Source organism: Podarcis pityusensis, assembly GCF_964106645.2.
Source record: "Podarcis pityusensis genome assembly, chromosome: 14".
Taxonomy (NCBI): Eukaryota; Metazoa; Chordata; class Lepidosauria; order Squamata; family Lacertidae; genus Podarcis; species Podarcis pityusensis.
Genome location: NC_138039.1, coordinates 34,246,458 through 34,267,124, shown reverse-complemented (window position 1 = coordinate 34,267,124; position 20,667 = coordinate 34,246,458). Strand labels below are relative to the sequence as shown.

Genomic DNA, 20,667 nt, shown 5'->3' with positions numbered 1-20,667 from the left:
CTCATCAAATTAGACTATTGAGAGAATCAAAGAAATCTGAAAGAAAATCAAAACACCTGATACTTTGCAAGCAGTGTTTTCAACTTTTTTCCCTCCCATTAATGTTTCTCATGTTCTTTCAAAAACAAGAAACCCAATTTTCTCTCGGGGGTAACCTTTTATTTCATAATAGGCTTGCTTATAATATACTTCACTTTAACATTTGTTCTCATCATTCGTTTCTTTTTAGTTAATGCATTTTTGTGTCTTTATGTGAACTCTCATTTGTTGAGGGCTGCTGTTTTTCTCCCAGCTGAAACTCTTTCATATGCTGTTAACCAGGTTCTTTAAAATGTGATTTGGGGGACTTTTTAATGACAATAATCTATGTGCAGGTCAGTCCGAAGCAAAATCTTTATTAGGGTGGCTTTGAGCCAACAATTTTAAAGCTATGACTCCCTTAAACCCTGCATGCAAATCATTTAAACTGTGTTCCACTTGAGAATCAAATCTGGGCTGACTTCAAAGGAGAAAGGAAAGCTCCTAGGTGGGAGGTGGAAGACTCCACCATTTTCTGTGTGAGACAAGGGTTAAGGGCTACCTTTGCGAGACGACTCTGGGTTTTCTTTTCTCTATTCTCCCTCTGTTTTTGTTTTTATTTAGATTAGTTTCTTTTGTCTTAATGTATTATGAAAAAGCTTTCATAAAGTCTTATGGGGGGGGATGAAATCTGGGCAATGGGAGATGTCAGAAGGGGTTACAAAAAGGCTACAAGATGCCCCTCACACTTTACTTCCATTACAAACCATCTGTTTTTGAAAAAACGAATGCCAAACCATGGTGCTCATTGAGCTCTTATATGCTCTGTCTTGCTTGGGAAGCAATGCTCTTTTTGCATACCAGGTCGTACACCAGGTCCCATGAGATCTCATGGAACTGTCCAAGTTCCTGCAAGATCTTGTGGGGCATCCCAGGTATTCTGAAGCCGACATGCAGAGAGGGCTTTGGTTTCCTAGCAAAGCAGAGAGCTTTTAAACTTCTTCCTTGCTTGCATTTAACCTGAAGGACTTCAGCCTGTGGCCTTCAACCGCATCAGCTCTGCTGCAACAGACCAGGTCCATCAGGCCTCTTTTCTCTCAGCTGTCATCTGGAGGCAGCCATTTTACCAGGGATTGGAAACCGAGTGTTCATTGTATCACCTTTGCTAGATGCCTCGCTCCATCACTTCCTACCTCTGAACTATGGCAGCTGGTCTATACAGGAACAACTATCTAGAAATTGGTGTCTGAGTTTTTAGTTTTATTTTCCTCTTCCCTCCTTGTCCCCCTTTTTCCTTGTGTGTTGTTCATTTTACTGACTGGTTGATAAGAATGTAAGCCTGCAGGTACTTGCAGGTGTCTTGTTTTGATTTAATATAAGCCACTCTGGAAGCCTTTTCTGGCTGAACAGCGGGGTACAAATGCTCTAAATAAATAAACAATATCGTTAAAGTGGCACATAAGTCAATTACACATAAGTTGCAATAGTACCAAATGTTATTTCAGTTTTAGACCGTGGGCTTGCAGGGGACACACACACGCTCCTGGGAGCCAAACTGTTTTGGGCCCCCTCAGTATCTTTTGGGAGGGGGCTGGGCACCCCCAATGTTGAGGGGCTGGAGGAGGCTGAGCACTGAGCCAAGTGCAGAGCCAAGCATGGCTCCAGTGGCCAGCTCCTTCTCCTCCTCCAGCTGCTGCAGAGGTGAAGGAGGGCGGAAACATCCTCTTGCGTCCTGACAGTGGTGGCTCCAGGAGGAGGTGGAGGAGGAGCTGCCGGCCATTGAAGCTGCGCAGCCGCCGCATTTGGTTCCATCCCCCAATGTCCTGACATCATGCACACGACGTCCCCCCACCCATCACCCTCACAAGCTGGCACCTCTGCTTGGAAGACTGACATCACTGCTGCCAGAACTTCAAAAGCCAGTTTAGCCAGTCAGAAGCACTTGGGGGTGGGGCATGGATTGTTAGTTTCTGTGTTTTACCACTGTGCAGTGCTTTTGGAGTCACAGGACTCTGTTTACATTCCAGAGACATTCCAGGCTGTTGGAAGTCTCACGGAAGACAGGAGACGGATGTGATGTTACTGGTTTCCTGTTCCTTTGTTTTCCAGTTGTTCTCTGCTTTCACAGAGAGAGGATGTATTTTTCTTTGCTGTCTGCGTAGATAAAGCATAGCCATGTAGCCATAAATCTCATCACTTCCGTGTGCTGCTTTGATTCTCTGCTGAATGGGGTGTGCCTGGAGCCTTATCAGTGGCTCAGGTCATCAATCACATTGGAGGGCAATTCCGGAGGACGATGAGCTTTATCAGCTCAGTTGAATGCAGATTCTGACATGGAGCAGGGCTTGTGAGGGGTATGACCAAGGGCCACATAGGGAGGCCAGGAGGGCTGCTCCACCCCCCATCTGATCTTCCCCACCGCTGCTTGAGCAGCAAGAAGTTGTATTCCAAAATTTCTGGAAGGTACCAAATTGGAGGATGCTGCTGTTGCCTCTCTGCTCATTTTCTAAAGTGCTACGGACCAGAAATGCCTCCTTTGTAGATCTTAATACCAACAGGGAATGGGGGGGGGACTGAAAATATGATGAGAGCTTTTATGATGAGGCCATGAATTTTTCTTTTGGGATAACAAGAGAGAGGGCACTGCAATTTAAGATACCTCTCTCTTTTTCTCATTACGCTCCTTTTCCTGCTTATGCGTAAACTTAGAGAGCCTTACCCAGCAAAGTGGTGCTCCAGACACAATTCTGATAAGATGAGGGATCTATCTGACTTCAGCCGTCCCCTCTGAAACATCCTTCTTTCTTTCTTTTTTACCCAGGCAAAGAGTCACCGCGGCGGATGTGAAGTGGAAGCGCATTTAGGAAATAGATTAGGAGCGAAGGGCGAGCGGAGCTTGTGCTGTACGAGATTGGGCCTGGCTGCATGCATCTCTTATTAACTCACTTGAACTTTGCCTCTCCCCTCTTAACTCTCCTGCTGCTTACCCATGTGGAATGCAGAGTGAACTACAATATCTAATTTATTTCTCTGTCTCCTATAGGGCCAGTCTATAGCATCACCAGACTGATGTCGCTGTTAAAGCTTGTGCGCGCATGTGTGAATGCAGGTGTCTGGGGGAGAGGGGATCTGGGCTTTTTTTTCAGGGGGAACTCAACGTAACTCAGCTCTTGCACCTCTCAGGTGGGTGCCATTGCCATTCCAAGAGAAAAAAGGGGGCATACATGGTGAGTTCTGGCACCTCTTTTTCCAGAGGTGAGTTCCAGCACCTCTTTTTTCCAGAGTGTAACCTGCAATCTGGAATGCCCATGAAAATCTTTTCTACTGGAATCAACCCTTTGAGTGTATAAACTGGTCCTGATGTTCATGTACACATATACATAATTGGCCCATTTGTTTCCAGAATAGCAATTTATTCCTGGAAGGATGAAGCACACAGAAAAGCAGCTCCGCTCGCTCAGCTTCCAATGACTTCAGCCATTCAGCATTTTAATCGCAGGAGAAGGTCAGCTGTACCAAACTTCCCTTCCCTGCTGGTGTCCTTCTGTCCATCTGTGCTGCAGACAGGTGGGTAGCTCAGATGCCAACACAGAAGCATCTGTTCTTCCCACTATTTCCCTACTGCCACCACTCATGCTTCTAGGTAGATCAGTGCAAAGCAGAACAATTGCAACTTTATCTTTTGCAAGAGGCCGTGGCTACCTGATGCTTCCAGTTGCAAAGACTGTCTAAGGTGGCATTAAATATTCCTTCTTTTCAGCTTTGACTCTGAATTCATTCATTTTAGCAGGGCTGAAGTATTTCCAAACAGTCACTTAAATTATATAAATATGCACTTTTTCCAGTCATGTTTGGCATGTTCCTGCTTCTCTGCCTTTTCACTCCATGGCCACTAATTTTTCTTTTTCTTTCTCTACAATTAGTTACAGGGATAATCCCAGCCAATCAGCAATTGTGTGGTGGATGGAATGATGTCACAATGCCAGTGGGGTTTTTTCTGGGGGGACACATACCCCTAAACATTTTGTGAATCTAAGTTTGGCCTTATTGAGGGGCAGTATTTAAATATGAATAGGAAAATGAGAGTACCCCTAAACATTTTTTTTTAGGGGGGAGCACTGCACAATGCTACATAGAATTGCAAAACAAAAACCACAGACAGCATCTAAAATGAAACATCCAACACAAAACAAATGAAAACACTGACAGCATCCAAAAACAAAGAAAACATTTCTCAAGATCCGGGGGGGGGGGGGTATTTTCAGAACAGCCCAACATGTTTCGGCCAAGTGAAATTGAAAAAATGGCCTACAGAGATTTCTGCAAAATATATCTTCCATACAGTTACAAATCAATGTGTAAAGGACATTGAATAACTTTTATTGCACAGGTCCTTAGACCACAACAGCACAAAGCAAAATAATAAAAGGGAAACCAGGAAACAGAATTTGCATAAATGCACATAGAAATCACTACTCGATGTTTGAGATTTGTAATTAGTAAAATCAGCAATCAGGATAAAATAAAAACATATTAATGTTAAAGCATAAAAAAATATTTATAAAATAACACACATTACTGATTTAGTACAAACCATGATGAACAATGCAAAAGTAAACAAGGAAGACAGCCTGATATAATGAATGATAATAAACTATCAATAAGGGAGTGGCTATTTTTGTGATAATGAAGGATACTGAACATGTGCAGCAGCAATACAGCTAGCAGATCTCTGCAAGCTGTTTTTCAATTTAACCACATAAGGCCTTTCAACAATTACCGCTCACCCCTGGGTTTGCGACCCAGCACGGGGTTTCCCAGGACCAGGGTGCCACCCACCTTGGCTACAGGGTGGCCTTCACCCCGCCCCCATCCCAGCAGACCAATGGGCTGGGGGCGAGGGCCTGAAAAGGGGCCCCCACCCACTCCCAGCATCTTGAAACAGTGCCACATAGTGAATCAGATCTGGCAATGCTTACTGTTGGGGGAAAAAACCTGTACGAGTTGAAAGTCTTGGCATTCATCAAAGCGAAGTGACGTGCTTCAGGTAGGGAAATGGGGTAGATGAAGGCAGGAAATGGAAATAGTTAAACTATGCAATTCGGTCCCACGGGAGGCAGAGATGGCCACCAACTTAGATGGCTTTGAAAGAGTAGGAAAGAGTCCTTGGCCTATAAGGCTACTAGCAATATTAGCTATGCCCTGCGTCCACAGCTGAAGGCAACAGTGCTTCCAAATGCCAGTTGCTGGAAACCATGAAGTGGGGAGTGCACATGTGTTCAGATCCTGCTAGCTGGATAGGACTAGCTGGGCCCATTGTCCTGATTTAGGCAGCTGTTCTTATGCTCTTGTGGGAGGCACCATTTGTGTTCCACTTGAGGTCACACAATGATCTTGGGCCAGGATGTGAGGGCGATCTGGTTGCGACATCTGTCACCCCATTGATCGCCAGGGTTGATTCGGCTGATCTGGCTGGCTAGGCGGGTGTCCCCTTCCTCCCTCACCGCTCCATGTGCGTCCCTCCCGAAGCTGCGCGCTCGGTGGAAGAGGACGACCATCCCAGATAGAAGGAGTGTGCCGTTCTTCGGTCAAGGGTATACGATAGCTGCGCTCCCCTGCTAGAACCTCCAAACAAGCTCACAATGATCTTGGGCCAGCACCGCAACTGAGAGCAAAGGCCATGCTTCCTGTATTAGTCACATGGGGACTGCCACTCAATCAGGGATCATACAGTAGGTGGGATGATGTCACAATCCTATTGGGCTGTGTGATGTCATCTTAGAGCAAACTCAATAGAAGGGGAGCACAAGGGAGGTTAAAATAAATGAGCAAACGTGTGTGTTCCAAAAGTATCTGAAAGGGAGCTATTTTACAACAGTGTCAGAAAGGTCTTTTGAAAACCCACCCTATGAATCTATTTCAGCCCCGCTAAGTATCATTGCATGCCAACTTCCAAGCTAAAAAACTGCTGCATGTCAGATATCAAATACAGACAATATTTGGAAATCAAATACCATGAGATGTCTAATACATGCATCAGCTACTGGCAAGTATTTAGGTAGTGAGGTCCGTGTCCCCTGAAAAGGGGGTGGGGTTAAAAATTGTAAGAGATAAATAAAATATTTGGCATCAAAATTCACAGAGCATAATTTTCCAAGAGCAACTGCGTGACCCAACTATGCCTGGAAGCACACAGACTCCCCATTCCCTTCTCTAGCAAATACACCCTTCTCTGGCATGCAGGATGGTGCTTTTGGGCCCATTAGCCCATTCCACAGCCCACCAGAAAGCCTCACTGTGGACAGGTGCGCATAGCCTCTCCATGAGGCAAGCTCTTCCGATGAGGGAAGCGGAGAATTCTTTTGTCTCCTAGCTGAACATGAGAATGCAGCCTGGGGGCGTGGAACCTGGCAAGCACCCTGGCTCTCAGACGGGGCTTTGAGCAGGGCCAAGCTCAAATTAGTTTGCTTGCACCCAAGTGGGAAACTACTTATTTGGTTTCTATCCCACCCTTCATCCTGTAGGAGAAAATGTATGTGCAGGGAGAGAGGGGAGATGGTGGGGAAGGACCATAACTCATGGGCTTTGCATGCATAAGGTCTCAGGCTTAATCCCTGGGTAGTCCTGAGAGAATATGCAACTTGCATGCAAATCTGTCTCCCCTTTCTTGGTGATACCTAAGTGGCCACCTTAATTGTCTGGCTGCTTATTGGGTTGAGCTTTGTTCTTTGTTACAGAGAACATAAATACCTTATTGGTCTGCATATGGGCCACACTTTCCTCCCAGATCTGGCTTCTATAAAACCTGAGTGCAGCCTGTCATCATGCTGCTATTGGTAGAGCTGCGATTTAAGCTAAGACCTTGGGAACCCCACAGAACTTCGGTAAACTTCAGTAGTTTTTGTAAACGGATATTTTACGCCCTTCTCGACAGGTGATGCTGGTTGCCCAGTGAATTGTTCACTATGAGACAAGGCAAGAGGTAGCGTGTATTTTTTTAGATTGTAAAAAACACTGGATGGTGCCAGAGATTTACAGTATTTTTCCCCCTTTCAAAGAGATCTTGTTTTAGGGGTGGCTTATATTTGGGCCAATGCAGTATATTCCACTGCCACCAAGCACTCTGTGCTATCTACTGGGTTGAGAGAGCCCTTGCTTCTCTAGACCAATTTGTTCAGCTGTGACTGAGCTGGGAGCCCAGGCCTCTTTGACTCCTTTCAGAATCCCCGCTTTGATGTGGAGCCCTTTGAAGTCTTCTGGGTTGCCAAATTCCACACGAGAAGCTTGAAGATTAAAGTCACTGTGTTTAGCTTGTGACGAAGCAGTGTTGAATTATCATTTGGTTTTCTGGCAGTGGCACCCACTGAATTCATGGGAAGCTGATTCATGTTGCTGCTCTTTTAAGGAGCACAGGTGAACAACAGAATCAAGTGGTAAAGCTTTTCCAGGACTACCATTTTCAGTGGCCATCAGGGTGGAGGGAGCACCACACTGCATGTTCGACTGATGTATAAACACCTCCTCTCCGTACCTTCCAATATTTTAATATATGAATAGGGTATGTCTGCAACCTGGATTCAAGAACAAAGGTATTTACCATCTCTAAAGAATGGTTCGTATAGTTAAAGCTATGGTTTTCCCAGTAGTGATGTATGGAAGTGAGAGCTAGACCATAAAGAAGGCTGATCATCGAAGAATTGATGCTTTTGAATTATGGTGCTGGAGGAGACTCTTGAGAGTCCCATGGACTGCAAGAAGATCAAACCTATCCATTCTGAAGGAAATCAGCCCTGAGTGCTCACTGGAAGGACAGATCCTGAAGCTGAGGCTCCAATACTTTGGCCACCTCATGAGAAGAGAAGACTCCCTGGAAAAGACCCTGATGTTGGGAAAGATTGAGGGCACAAGGAGAAGGGGACGACAGAGGACGAGATGGTTGGACATTGTTCTCGAAGCTACCAGCATGAGTTTGACCAAACTGTGGGAGGCAGTGGAAGACAGGAGTGCTTGGTGTGCTCTGGTCCATGGGGTCACGAAGAGTCGGACACAACTAAACGGCTAAGCAACAACAACAACTCTATTCTGAATTTAAAAATGGAAAGCGTAATGCTGGTGGTCAACAAAATAGATTTAAAGACTCTCTCAAGGCAAATCTAAAAAAATATAGTATAAACACCAACAACTGGGAAACACTGGCCTGCAAGTGCTCCAATTGGACACAACTAAATGACTAAACAACAACAAAAAAGAAGGGTCACATTGGCCAGGTAATGCAACCAGTGACCAGTATCAGCAGGGCCAGATTTAGATGAAGAGAGGCCCTAGGCTACTCCACTTGTGAGGCCCCTCCCCATCCCCCACCCTCACAACTAGAAGAAAATGGAAGAGTGTTATAAACAAAATTGAGTGAACGCAAGGATGGCGACGGGTATTTAAAATTCTACAATTCACAATTTCTCCTCTAAAGGACATAAGATATTATTGTTGAATACCATGGTGATTTTTAAAAATGCATAAAATTAACACTGAAAAACTTTTGCAAGAACTGAACTTTGTAAACCTTTTGTGGCCTGAGCAGGCCTGGAACTAGTTCCCATGTCTTGTTCCTCTCTAAGGAACCAAGTTCAGCCTTCATGGCATTTCACCATGGCTCAGCATCCTCTGAGGTTAAACTTTGGACCTCTTGGAAGCTTGAAGGTTCCCAAACCTTCTCTAACAGCTGTATCTGCTTTGACTGTTTTAGCAAACTCTTCAGCACACCTTTTGGGTGGTTTACCCTTTGTGGCCCTTTCAGATCTGCATACTATACACAAGTCTTCCATGCTAGGCTTCTCCGCTTTAGCAGGCAGGCCAGGTCGTCCCCTTATATACCTGCTGGGATTGACAAGGCATCTGACCCTCACCTGAATCTCATAACTCTCTTGTAGCTGCCTCTGATTAGTTATCATTTAACTCTTGGGGGAAATAATTAGCATCACACGTGATGTGCATGGAAGTTGCCGAACCAATTAACCAGCGAGAAGGATTACTGTTAATAGCACCAGTTTTCCTCTAACTTGATATTGCTGGATAGTTTTGATGAACTGCAAAAGCATTTTTAGTTTGCTTTCTGTTGCCACCCTGGAACTTTTCTTTATTAGTGCCATTTTGTTTTGTATGATTCCTTGCAAATGAAGGAAAACAACCTTTCTGCTTGTATATGCTGATAATATAATTTTGGTTACTGAGGACAAACAAGATTGTACAAAAACAAGATTGGGTGCAGGCCTGGCCAAGACATAGGCGTCCTGATTTTGACAAAGGTGACCTGTCTGCATGCTTGCTTGATTAACAGCTGTTAGGAACTTCAAGGTGCCTGCTCTCCCTTCATATGGCCTTGGTACTGGACCTGGAGACTCCAATAGAGAGCATTCCATGTCAAGAAGGAGGGCAAGTGGGCACCCTATCAAGTGACAGAGCAGGAGCTACACGGAGCAGGGCCTTTTCACTGGTGGTGACCATTGTATGTCTCGCTCTTCCCAGACCTGCTCTCTTTTGGCCTGTATTTTGGAGCTTTATAATTTAGGAAGACTTTGGAAGAACTGGTTGACAAGTCTTATCAGTTGCTGACGTATGAGTGGAGTTTATTTGCTGCTATTCTGTGCTTCTGGTGCACCAGGGTTTACACCAGCGTAATAGAGTTGGCCAGGATGCCAGAAGGGATACCATTTAGGAGCTTTCTCCATTATCTGCACAGCAGGGGGTGTTCAGTCAACAGTGCAAAGGCAGGGCTGAAGCGCTCCCTGCTGGTTACACGCTTTCAGCAATAGGGGTCGCTGTTTGGTAGTACCCAATTGGTTAGCTGTCAGATTCTAGAGCTCCCTATTGGTGGCTCTTAGGTAATTCACAAAATACAGAGTCCATTCATAAAACACGGTGTTCATTCATAAAGCAGTAACATAAATCTCCATTGCTACATATTGGGTGTATATTTCAGCTCCCTATTGGTGGCTCTTAGGTAATTCACAAAACAGTGTTCATTCATAAAGCAGTAACATAAATTTCCATTGCTACATATTGGGTGTATATTTCAGCGGTTGAACGTACAAGTTTAAGGCCATGCTGTAGTGTAGTGTTTATGTGACTATGAATAAAAGGTGACTGGGCTCATTCTCTTGGGGTTTGGGGGGGAAGAGGTGACAAAACTGATTTCCAAGAAGTGCCCCCTTTTATTTCCATAACAAGTCCTTGAGTCTGTACTCTGAATGGTGACACCAGGGACCTAGAAGGTGCAGGGCTTGTCAATCCAACCCCTGCACAGTCTCATCAGGGCTGACCTTAAGGCAATTGGAGCAATTGGGCCAAATTGGGCCTCGCAGGCCGCTCCTAAGGAGGCCCCTGCACCAGGGCAATCTAGATGGATTTTATTTATATCTATAAGATTTTGCAGACTTTGGCTGTGAACTGGGGCCCTACAAAAAAAAAAATTCAAGTTGCGCCCCACTGCTTCAAATTGGGCCCCACTGGCTAGCCCTGAGTCTCTTTGTTGCTGGGCCTGAGTTGCCCTGCCCTTGCATGAAGTATTGGGTTTGCAATTTGGGAGAGGGGCACTGGGGAGAGGGCAGGCTGGTGAGGCCTCCTAGATTTAGAGACCTTATTCTTCATCCTACTTAGCCTGTACATAAATCCAGCACTGAGTATCAGCTATCTTGTCAGGAGACAAGCCACACTCTCAAATTTCTGTTGTATACCGCCTCTTTCTGTGGCACATGTATGATGCTTTTTGGGATGGTCTTTGGCTACGGGGCTGGGCAATTTCAAAATCTTTAAAGGTTCTTGCCCACCTTTGCTCTGGATCCTCATCTCCTTGCAAGGGGGGGGGACTCTGTTGCAACAGAAAAATAAAGATCTTCCTTGCTTTCAATGGATCCACTCAATTTTCTCTGACTGATAACGGAATTAGCGGGGGATAATGAACCCCTTGGGCTGTAAAAGCCAACCTAAACTTTTTCTATACCAATACCACTTTAAACAATCATGGCTTCTCTCAAAGAATCACGGGAACTGTAGTTAAAGGGTGCTGAGAGTTGTTTGGAAACCTCTGTTCCCCTCCCAGAGCTACAATCTACAGAGTGGTTTATCCAACTAAGTCCTCGTCCCAGGAAATTCTGCAAATTGTAGTTCTGTGAGAATAATAAAAGTATTCTAGCAATTCTCAGCATCCTCAACTACAGTTTTAAGTATTCCTTTTGGGTACCCCTGACTCTCTAAAGTGATATGGTATTGCTTTAGATGTATAGACCAGATGGGGCCATATAAACATGTGTGATTTAAAAAACAAAACAGTAAAAATAAAATAAATTAAGCTCCCTGAGGCAACAACCCAATGGACACTAAACTCCATGCTGCACCAGAAAACTCCCCTTCAGTTCCCAGAATTGTTTTCCTTCTGGAAAACCTGCAAACAAGGTGTGAAGTTAAAAATTCCCTCACATTGTTGCTCCCCAGTGACTGGCATTCAAAGGCCTGCTGCTGCTCTTCCTGCCATCATGACTCATAGCCATTTTCAAAAATACCGTATTTTTCGCCCTATAGGACGCACTTTTTCCCCTCCAAAAATGAAGGGGAAATCTGGGTGAAGGGAGGTCCCGCAGGGTTGTCTAGGCTGCGGATAGCAGTCTGTTTCCCGCAGCGCCGGGCGCGCTGAAAGCAGAGCGCCTGGCACTTAGGGAACACATCCGCAGCCTAGGCAACCCTGTGGGAGTCCCCGCAGGGCTGTCTAGGTGCGGATAGCAGCCTGCCGCCCGGCATGAGAGGCACCCTGAAGCAGAGCGCCCCGCGCGCCGGACAGACATCCGCAGCGTGGGGAGCCCTGCAGGAGTTCCCCGCAGGGCTCCCCATGCTGCGGATAGCAGCCTGCCGCCCGGCGCAAGGGGCACCCTGAAGCAGAGCGCCCCGCGTGCCGGACAGACATCGGCCAGCCCCACAAACTCGGGTGACAGCAGGGAGGCGCAGTGCCGCCATCCCGCTGTTCCTCGACCTGGTTCGGTTTCCCCGACCTGGTTTTGGGGGGGAAATAAAGGGGGGGAATTTCCTTTATTTCCCCCCCAAAAAACTAGGTGCGTCCTATGGGACGAAAAATACGGTAGGTCCCACTGTGCTCAGTGGGGCTTATGCCCAGGTAGAGACAGGGTAGAAATGTGGTTCACATCTCAATGCAAGACTACCTAACCTGCAGTTCCCATAACAATACAGAAACAGAAAAGCAGATATCCTTCAGAATTCACACTTCTCCAAATTATTAGATGCTGATCTGGGGGGGGGGGGGAGTGTATAAAAATGTATATATGGGTCAGTGAGTGAAGATGCATATATTTGTGAAAATGACAAAACAAAAATACATTATATCTGCTTTCAGAAATGTGCATTTTAGGAGAAATGTACACTAGGATACTCACAAATTTTCATGAGGACCTTTAAAACTTTTTTTTTGCAAAAATGCTGTAGAAATGTAGCAAACAGAATTTAAGATTGGAAAGAAGGGGGGGGGACAGAATTGACATTTACCCATCCCTACTCCCAGGTAAGTATGTGTAGGATTGCAGCCTCAGTCAACACCAAACATCATTGCATAGGGTATCAAGTCAGAGGATTTCCCCCTTGACCTCAGCATAAAGCAATATCTCAGTCTGTCATCTGCAAAGGAAGTGCTGGGAAAGAGGAGGAGGGCAATTCATGATGTCTAAGGGAGGCTCTTGTGTCTGTTCCCTGCTAGGCTCCTGTCTTGTGCAGAGAGAAATCCACACATCCTCCATCAACACATGATTTTCACCTCTTTCATTTTGAATTGTAGCCTGCTGTCAAGCTGGCTGTCCAGCACACTGGGATGCAGGTCACGCAGGTACCTGCCAGCCGTCCCAGAGAGTGCCAGCTCTAAATGAGCACAATCCAAAACCCAGAGGTTGTGGCCTCAGCAAACATGTATGCCATTCTGAGTGCTGGAACTAAATCCAGGATGCCTCATATAGTGTCTGCATCCACTGCCAATGAATAACAAGGGCATCCTGTCATCTTGGGCTTTGGAAAGATATTGGAGGCTCATCAGATGTTATATCTGTTTTAACACATTGGGGTTTTATTTTTTCCCTTTTGACATGCTGTGGAATTACAAGTTATTTTTTAAAAAAACCAAAAAAAATCTAGCCTCAATGTTTCTTGTATTTTATTTAAAACTTAGTGGGCTGAATTGAAAGTTCTGTGTCCGCAAACACAGGGGCTCTTGCACTAGCAGGTGCATTCGTTTTCATGTAGCATAGCAGAAAGGCCCCTCTGAGTAAAAGGGTGTAAATGACTAGTTTAGGGTCACACGCTTTTGAATACTCCCTGATTTTGAACTCTGGGAAACAAAACTTTTTAAAACAAAAACAAAACCAAAAAACTAAGTTGAACTATTTCCCTTGAACTGTTTGTTTTCCACATGCAAGGAGTATTGGGGATGAAGGACACTCAAGCATGCAATGAATAAAAGCCCACACAGCAAGAAGCAGTATATTCTAGGTTAAGGTGGCACTGCTTTATTTCGCTGATTCGATCAACTGAGTGGTGGGTCTGAATGCTGAACTTCAGAGGATACATGAAAGTAAGGGCTCATTTCATTTTTTTTAAAAATGATATTTATTAAGAATTTTAAAATTACAAGAAAAACAAAAAGAAAAAGAAAGAGAAAAAACAAAAGGAAAACAAACCACAATCAAGCAATACAAATTGATAAAAATCAAAATCAAAAAGTAACAGCAAAACACGTAACACAAGACAATCAAAAAGCGAAAATAAACCACAAAAATTTAAAAACAAATCCAATATTCCAAAATCCTTAACTGTCATTGCCTTATTTCATCGACCTCCTCACTCCTCGCTTTTTTGTATCCTAGTTGTTAATTATCACAGCAAATCCTTTCCATTTTTCATAATATTCTGTCATTAAATTACCTTAATCTATTTTAACCTTATCTTACTATAAAAGACCCTAAAACTTAAAACTTAGATCTTATTTATACCAGTTTCTCATAACCATAACATATTCTTACATAATTCTTTTAACATTTTTGCTAAAGCCAAATGATTTAGTTCCAACATTTTCCTAACATTCATCATTTTTATAAAACAATCCTAATAAAAAAAATTAAAAAAAAACTTTATTCCAATCTTCATCTAGCGTCTCTTCCTCCTGGTCCCGGGTTTTGTCAGTCCTTTCTATCCCATCAATCTAGCTCATTAACCTGGTAATCCTATGTCCGAGGCCCTTAAGTCTCTTCCATGTCCCTTCCGCAGCTCTTCTTCATATTTATACCTGTACTTTACTTTGTCTCCTGCTCCTTTCACTCGTGGAAACTCCAACTTGACAGTGTTTTTGACCCTTCTCGACAAATCAGCCCCTTTTCCATAGTCCACACTAAACTCCATGTGGTATTTAAAAACATGTTTCAAAATCCCTCCAGAATTAAGAGCCCCCACAACCCCAAACATCTCACGGCCCATTGCCAGACTTGGAAAGTCAAAACATCCCTGCATAGGGGGGTCTATCCAACCCCCCATTTCCAAACCAAACAAAACTCTATCTCTCCAAGCCTGGCTTTTTCCAAGTTCATTTGTCACATCCAACAACTCATGTTCCTGCTGGGCCACAGCTCCCTCCATCTCTGGCACCCAAGGTCCAACAACATCCTCTTCCCTCATCTGATCTGTCAGAGCACACTCCTGATTTGATTCCTGGGTGGGTTCTATATAGTTACCCACTGCCTGTCCAAAATTTCTGATCGCAACAGTCATCAAGTCCGTCTTCTCATGTAACTGTTCCAATAGGGCACTTGTTTTGCAGAAAGCAGGCACCAGAGCTTCTGAATACATTGTTATACAAGGTCAGAAGTCTGTTCCCACGATCGTAATCTGTTGCAGCTGCAGAGCTCCCCGATTTGGATTTAGTAACAGTTTCACAGGCTCCCTCTAGGGGAAAAACTTCTATTTGATCTTTTCTTTTAAAAGTAGATCTAGCAACAAAGTTTCCTTTTTCAGATATTTTATCAATATTTGTTCCTTTAAAATGCGAAGGAGAACGATGGAATCACTATGTTTCTCTTCTTTTAACTGTCTGTCAAAGACGTTTGTCTATGGTCAATGAACTTCCCAAAGAACGTCAGTCCTGACACCCCGCTCCCAGGTCTGAGACGGTGGAAAATTACTTTTCTTTACATTCTCTTCTGCAGGTTTAACCAGTCCGGAAAAAATCCCCCCTCTTCTCCTGCTTCCGAAGGGGGTTCAACAATTTTAAATGATGAAAGTTAATCCTTTACAAACGATTTTCTGAACTCTAGTTTGCCATGTCTTTGCTTTAATCTATCTACAAGAAACGGAAGGCTGACTTCCTGTTTAGACCTTCCCGTTTCAGTGCCAAATTGAGAAGAATTTCTTAGTCCAATTTTCCTTTCTACTCGCAGGTCATTATTTAAAGTCCAATTGTTCGAAATTGAGCTACTCACGGGTGATTGTTTTAAAAGCCAAATTGTCCCAGGAAAAAGGCAGCGCTCTCCGGCAACGGCTATGCGGCTTCGCTCCACGGAAGAAGCAGTTGACTCTCAGCACCGCGCCACTTGCCCCTCTTCGCTCCGGAGCCCGTAACTGGGTTCCTTTATGAGTTGGGGGGGCCTGAAAGGTGCCCGCCGAGTCCCATGGTCACAGGCTTCATCCGCCTGTGATTTTTCAAAGGGTCCCCACTTCGCCGTAGCGGGAAAGACCCGTTTTCCGTGGAGCCAGTCCCTCCGGATCAGAGGGAATCCGCCATTACCGATGGCGCCACCCCGGAAGTCGATGGCGCCACCCCGGAAGTCAGTAAGGGCTCATTTCAGGACAGATGGAAAAACTAGACTGAATGAGGCCCATTCAGTTCAATTTGCACTTATCTGGAATAAACACAGAGAGGACAGAATGGGCATGAATGGGACTCCTGTGTCCATTCAGACCATGGTGGGGGTCACATACCTATCTCAGGTAGTGGCCGAGAAGATATTACCATCATTTATTTTCCTTGCTCCATGAACATCCTAGTGCAGACTTACTCTCGGACATTTTGTGGGGGAATTGTAGCTGCCCCCCCCCCCCCCGAGAGAGAGAGAGAGAGAGAGAATGTAATATTTTTCTCCTAGCCACCACCCAACATCACAAGTGGTCTGCACTGGGATGTTGGGGGGCAATTGGAAAGGGGGTACAGAATGCCATCCAAAAGCAGCTGCTGATGTTCTCTACACTACCTCCACAGGGGAGGACCCACAATTTTTATTTAAAAATAGCAATGTGATCGTGAGTACCAACATGAAAAATTAGCCAAGACAGAAAGCATGAAAAAGAATGGAATTTCAGTGAATTTCATGGGATGAACAGATTTTTAGAAATAATAATAATAACAATAATCCTTTTTGCACACTCTTACATGAATACAATGTGTGAGTCTTCAGTTTGATCTGCATTTTGCAGGGGGAAACGAATTCTGCAAATCGACGGAGCTCATGAATTTTACACAAGGAACAATCTGAAGACAAACGTCTGCCACACCAAGACATCTGTAGTCTATGTAGTTCTACTTTGAAGCCACTAAGTCTTTTTTTACTTGTCATATGCACTTCCACAACACATGGCACAACACACCACCATTTAATTGCTTCTGCCTGTCTTTGAATAGAGACATTTTTTTAATTGCACCAAGGAATGAAATTTTCCATGAAAAAGTTCCAGAAATTAAATGGCTTTGCATCCCGACTCCAATTTTCTTTCTAATTATGTAGTGGGTTTTAATTAATGGGGGAAAGCCAGTGAAGTAGCAATCGTAGTTTTTCATTTTCTTTATCACATTTGCATTCTGACCTTTTTCTGTTTGGCTCAGGGCAGTGGGCAAGGTTTGCCCACTCCTGTTCCACTATCAAAACAGCCCTGTCAGATAGGACATCCCTGTAAAGGAATGACTGGCACAAAATTATCAAATATCCAACAGGCTGAGTGAGAATTTGAACTAAGGCCTCCCTGCTCCTAGTATAAAACTAACTACAGTGGTAAGGTAAAGGTAAAGGGACCCCTGACCATTAGGCCCAGTCGTGACCGACTCTGGAGTTGCGGCGCTCATCTCGCTTTATTGGCCAAGGGAGCCGGCGTTTGTCCGCAGACAGCTTCCGGGTCATGTGGCCAGCATGACTAAGCCGCTTCTGGAGAACCAGAGCAACACACGGAAACACCGTTTACCTTCCCGCCAGAGCGGTACCTATTTATCTACTTGCACTTTGGCGTGCTTTCAAACTGCTAGGTGGGCAGGAGCAGGGACTGAGCAATGGGAGCTCACCCCATCGCGGGGATTCGAACCGCCGACCTTCTGATCGGCAAGTCCTAGGCTCTGTGGTTTAACCCACAGCGCCATCCGCATCCCTTAACTACAGTGGTACCTCGGGTTAAGTACTTAATTTGTTCCGGAGGTCCGTACTTAACCTGAAACTGTTCTTAACCTGAAGCACCACTTTAGCTAATGGGGCCTTCCTGCTGCTGCTGCTGCGCCGCCGGAGCACGTCAGGGGCAGTTTCACTCCTCCATTTGTTCTTTCTCTCATAATAATAATAATAATAATAATAATAATAATAATGTTATTATTACCCATCTGGCTGGGTTTCCCCATCCCCACTCAGCCATGAACCTCATTGGGTGATCTTGAGCCAGTCACTGCCTCTGCCTAATTTACCTCAAAGGATTGTTGTGGGGATTAAATGAGGCAGGATGAGAACCATTGTATGGATGAGAACCATTGTATGCCACATTAAGTTGTGGAGAAAAAGGTGGGCTGATATTAACAACACATTTTAAAAACATCCTTATAACCTCTTCCCTGCCTCCACACACACAAAAAAAAAAACCACCCACAAAAAACGGACAAAATCAGAACTTTGATTTAGTAGGGAAATTTCGGGACCTGTTAAATAGGGACAGAGGAGTGTATATAGCTATCTACCAAGAGCGGGGAACCATTTTTCTCAGCTTGATGCCCACATTCCTTCATGGACTGCCTTCTAGGGGCCACATGCCAATGGTTTGTAGGGCCACAAGCAAAAGTAGGTGGGGCAATTCATGTGATTCCTTCCTTTGTACAGAAGGCTAGCTCCCAAACTCAGAGGCTTCTGTACAAACATTCAGACAAGCAAGAGGCATAATCCCAGTCCAATGATACATTCCAGCTAAGCACCTCGTAAAGGTGCAGAGCGGGATCAGTGGTGGCTCCAGAGATGAGCTGTGGCCTGGGAAGGGTCCAGAGGGCCTGGTAGAAATTCCTGGCGTGTGCATTTGCCCCCTGGGACCTGAGATTCCCAACCTTAGAGAGAGGGGGGAGGGAGGGAGAGACCCACTAGGGACCCTGCCATTTCCACCACCCTTCTATTTACTGCCTTCATAAAGGTAAAGGGACCCCTGACCGTTAGGTCCATCGTGACCAACTCTGGGGTTGCGGCGCTCATCTCGCTTTATTGGTCGAAGGAGCCGGCATACAGCTTCCAGGTCATGTGGCCAGCATGACTAAGCCACTTCTGGCGAACCAGAGCAGCACACGGAAACGCCGTTTACCTTCCCACCAGAGCGGTACATATTTATCTACTTGCACTTTGATGTGCTTTTGAACTGCTAGGTTGGCAGGAGCAGGGACCGAGCAACGGGAGCTCACCCCATTGCGGGGATTCGAACCGCCGACTTTCTGATCGGCAAGCCCTAGGCTCTGTGGTTTAGACCACAGTGCCACCCGCATCCCTACTGCCTTCATGCTCCTGCCTTAATGACAGACATGCTACATCTCCATTAGTGCAAACTAGGATGCTCCTCTCCCTCCATAGCAGCTGCTGGAAGGTGTCACATCCAAGATGTCAAAGATGCTAGCATAACCAGCACAAGCCTTAATTCCCAAACTGCAAAAATCCACTTTCTGTTTGCAGGTTGGAAGGTTCAACCTCCCTTTGGGCTTTCACCAACATAGAAGAGATTGTTTTTAAGAAAATTCTGTTGAAAGGTTTTTACATATACAGAAATCATTCTTAGGATTCAGGTGTCTGGAGTAAATAACAACAACAGCATCCATTCTATGCAGCTACAAACCCAAGTCTGATTTCTAGCACTTGCTTTTTAAAACAAAAACAAAAAAAGGGATGCTAGACCTGAATGCATAAACCGGGGGCAAAAATCATTTGTTTTTCTGTTCTGAAACCCAAAACAAATCCCAAACATGCAGCAGACTTAAAACAGCTAGAACTGCTGCAAGAAAAGATTTCAGTGCAAACAATCTATTGCTTAATATTTACACAGCATCTGAATGTACAAAAAGCACTCTATGTACATTGCAAAGTTGGTCAGTACTGTATTATTCTTTCTGTGTTGCAGACAGAGGGCTGAGAAACAGACGCTTGCCTAAGCTGGCCACCTGATAAGTTCATGGCATGGGTGAGACTTCCTGGTTCAGTGCTCACAGTCTCATTCCATGCACCCAATCTGATTTTGGACAGCAGGGAGGTGTTAAATATCAAAGCAGGTACATCCATTCAATTCTTATGGCTGACCTTGAGACAGGAGGGAGGCAGGCAGGAGGGAGGGGAGAGAGTAAGACAGAACCAACAGGGGTCTCCCCATTCCAGCTACTTTGAAGTCCTCTTACCTGAAGCGTAGAGAGAAGAACTTGCAAGCCACTAACTTCTTGCTCAGCCATGCTGCTCTATGCTCACTCTCTAAGTACTAGTGGTGCATGCAATTCCAACAGTTGCTTTGCTAACAGTCCTCGGCCTGATTCAGAGAGAGCAGCTAAACTCCAGAGCAGGAGAAAGTAAAAAACCAGAGCAATGCAACTCTAGACCTCCACGCAAGAGATAAATGTACACACAGGCACTCACACTCTCCCTTCACATACACACAGCCCGCCCCCTGGTCTCCTGTCCCTGTAGTGGTCTCCCACTGTGACGGAGAGATTAATTCCTATATAAAGAATCTGAGGGATTAAGCAAAGTGCTCTGCGAAAGGTCCGGGTGTTAGGTGCACAGCCGGAGGCGTGCAGGGTGGGTGGTGATGGCAGCAGGAGGAAAAGGCAAAGAGAGGAGAACCTCAGATCCTCTGGGCAAAGCCTGCGAAGAAGGAGGGGAGGGCGATCGAGGCTGCCTGCCTGTCAGACATTCTCAGCTGACCTGCTGATCAGTTCCAGAGAGCCCTCAGAGGCCAGTCTGCTCCGTCTGCTTCTGTCCTAGTGAAATTGGAGACACATGGAGATTGACAGGGCCCTAGACACTGGCAAGCAGAGGAGTCCTGCAGGCTTAGTAAACCAGAGCTCTTCACATGCTTTGTTTTAAAAAAAGCTGTTTGTAAGCTGCAGCCTATCTTGTATGCAGTACATGAACTGGCCTAGGTGTGTAGAGGGATTTTAATCAATAATCAAGGCAAGTCAGTAGGCTGGTCAGCAGCTGAGAAGAGAGAGCTTGGGGGGCTCCCAGCAATCATTCAAACCTGAGCTGTCAGGTCCAAATGGTGGATCTATTTTAGTACAGCTTTGAACTTTATTATATTATGAATCTTTCCTGTGCATGCAAAAATCTCCAGGATCTCCAGGTAAGGATGGAA

The 20,667-nt window shown here is 45.1% G+C and overlaps 1 protein-coding gene across 2 annotated transcripts in view; it reads right to left on the bottom strand.

Moving 5' to 3' along the window:
* AGBL1 (AGBL carboxypeptidase 1) overlaps positions 1-20,194 on the bottom strand; it is a 407,461-nt gene extending 387,267 nt beyond the window's left edge. For both annotated transcript variants that reach the window (XM_080980323.1, XM_080980324.1), the window contains exon 1: positions 19,718-20,194. In XM_080980323.1, coding sequence (XP_080836449.1) covers positions 19,718-19,768 — 51 coding nt within the window. In that variant the 5' untranslated portion in view covers positions 19,769-20,194. The remainder of the gene's footprint in view (positions 1-19,717) is intronic.
* Between the last annotated feature and the right edge of the window lie 473 nt (positions 20,195-20,667).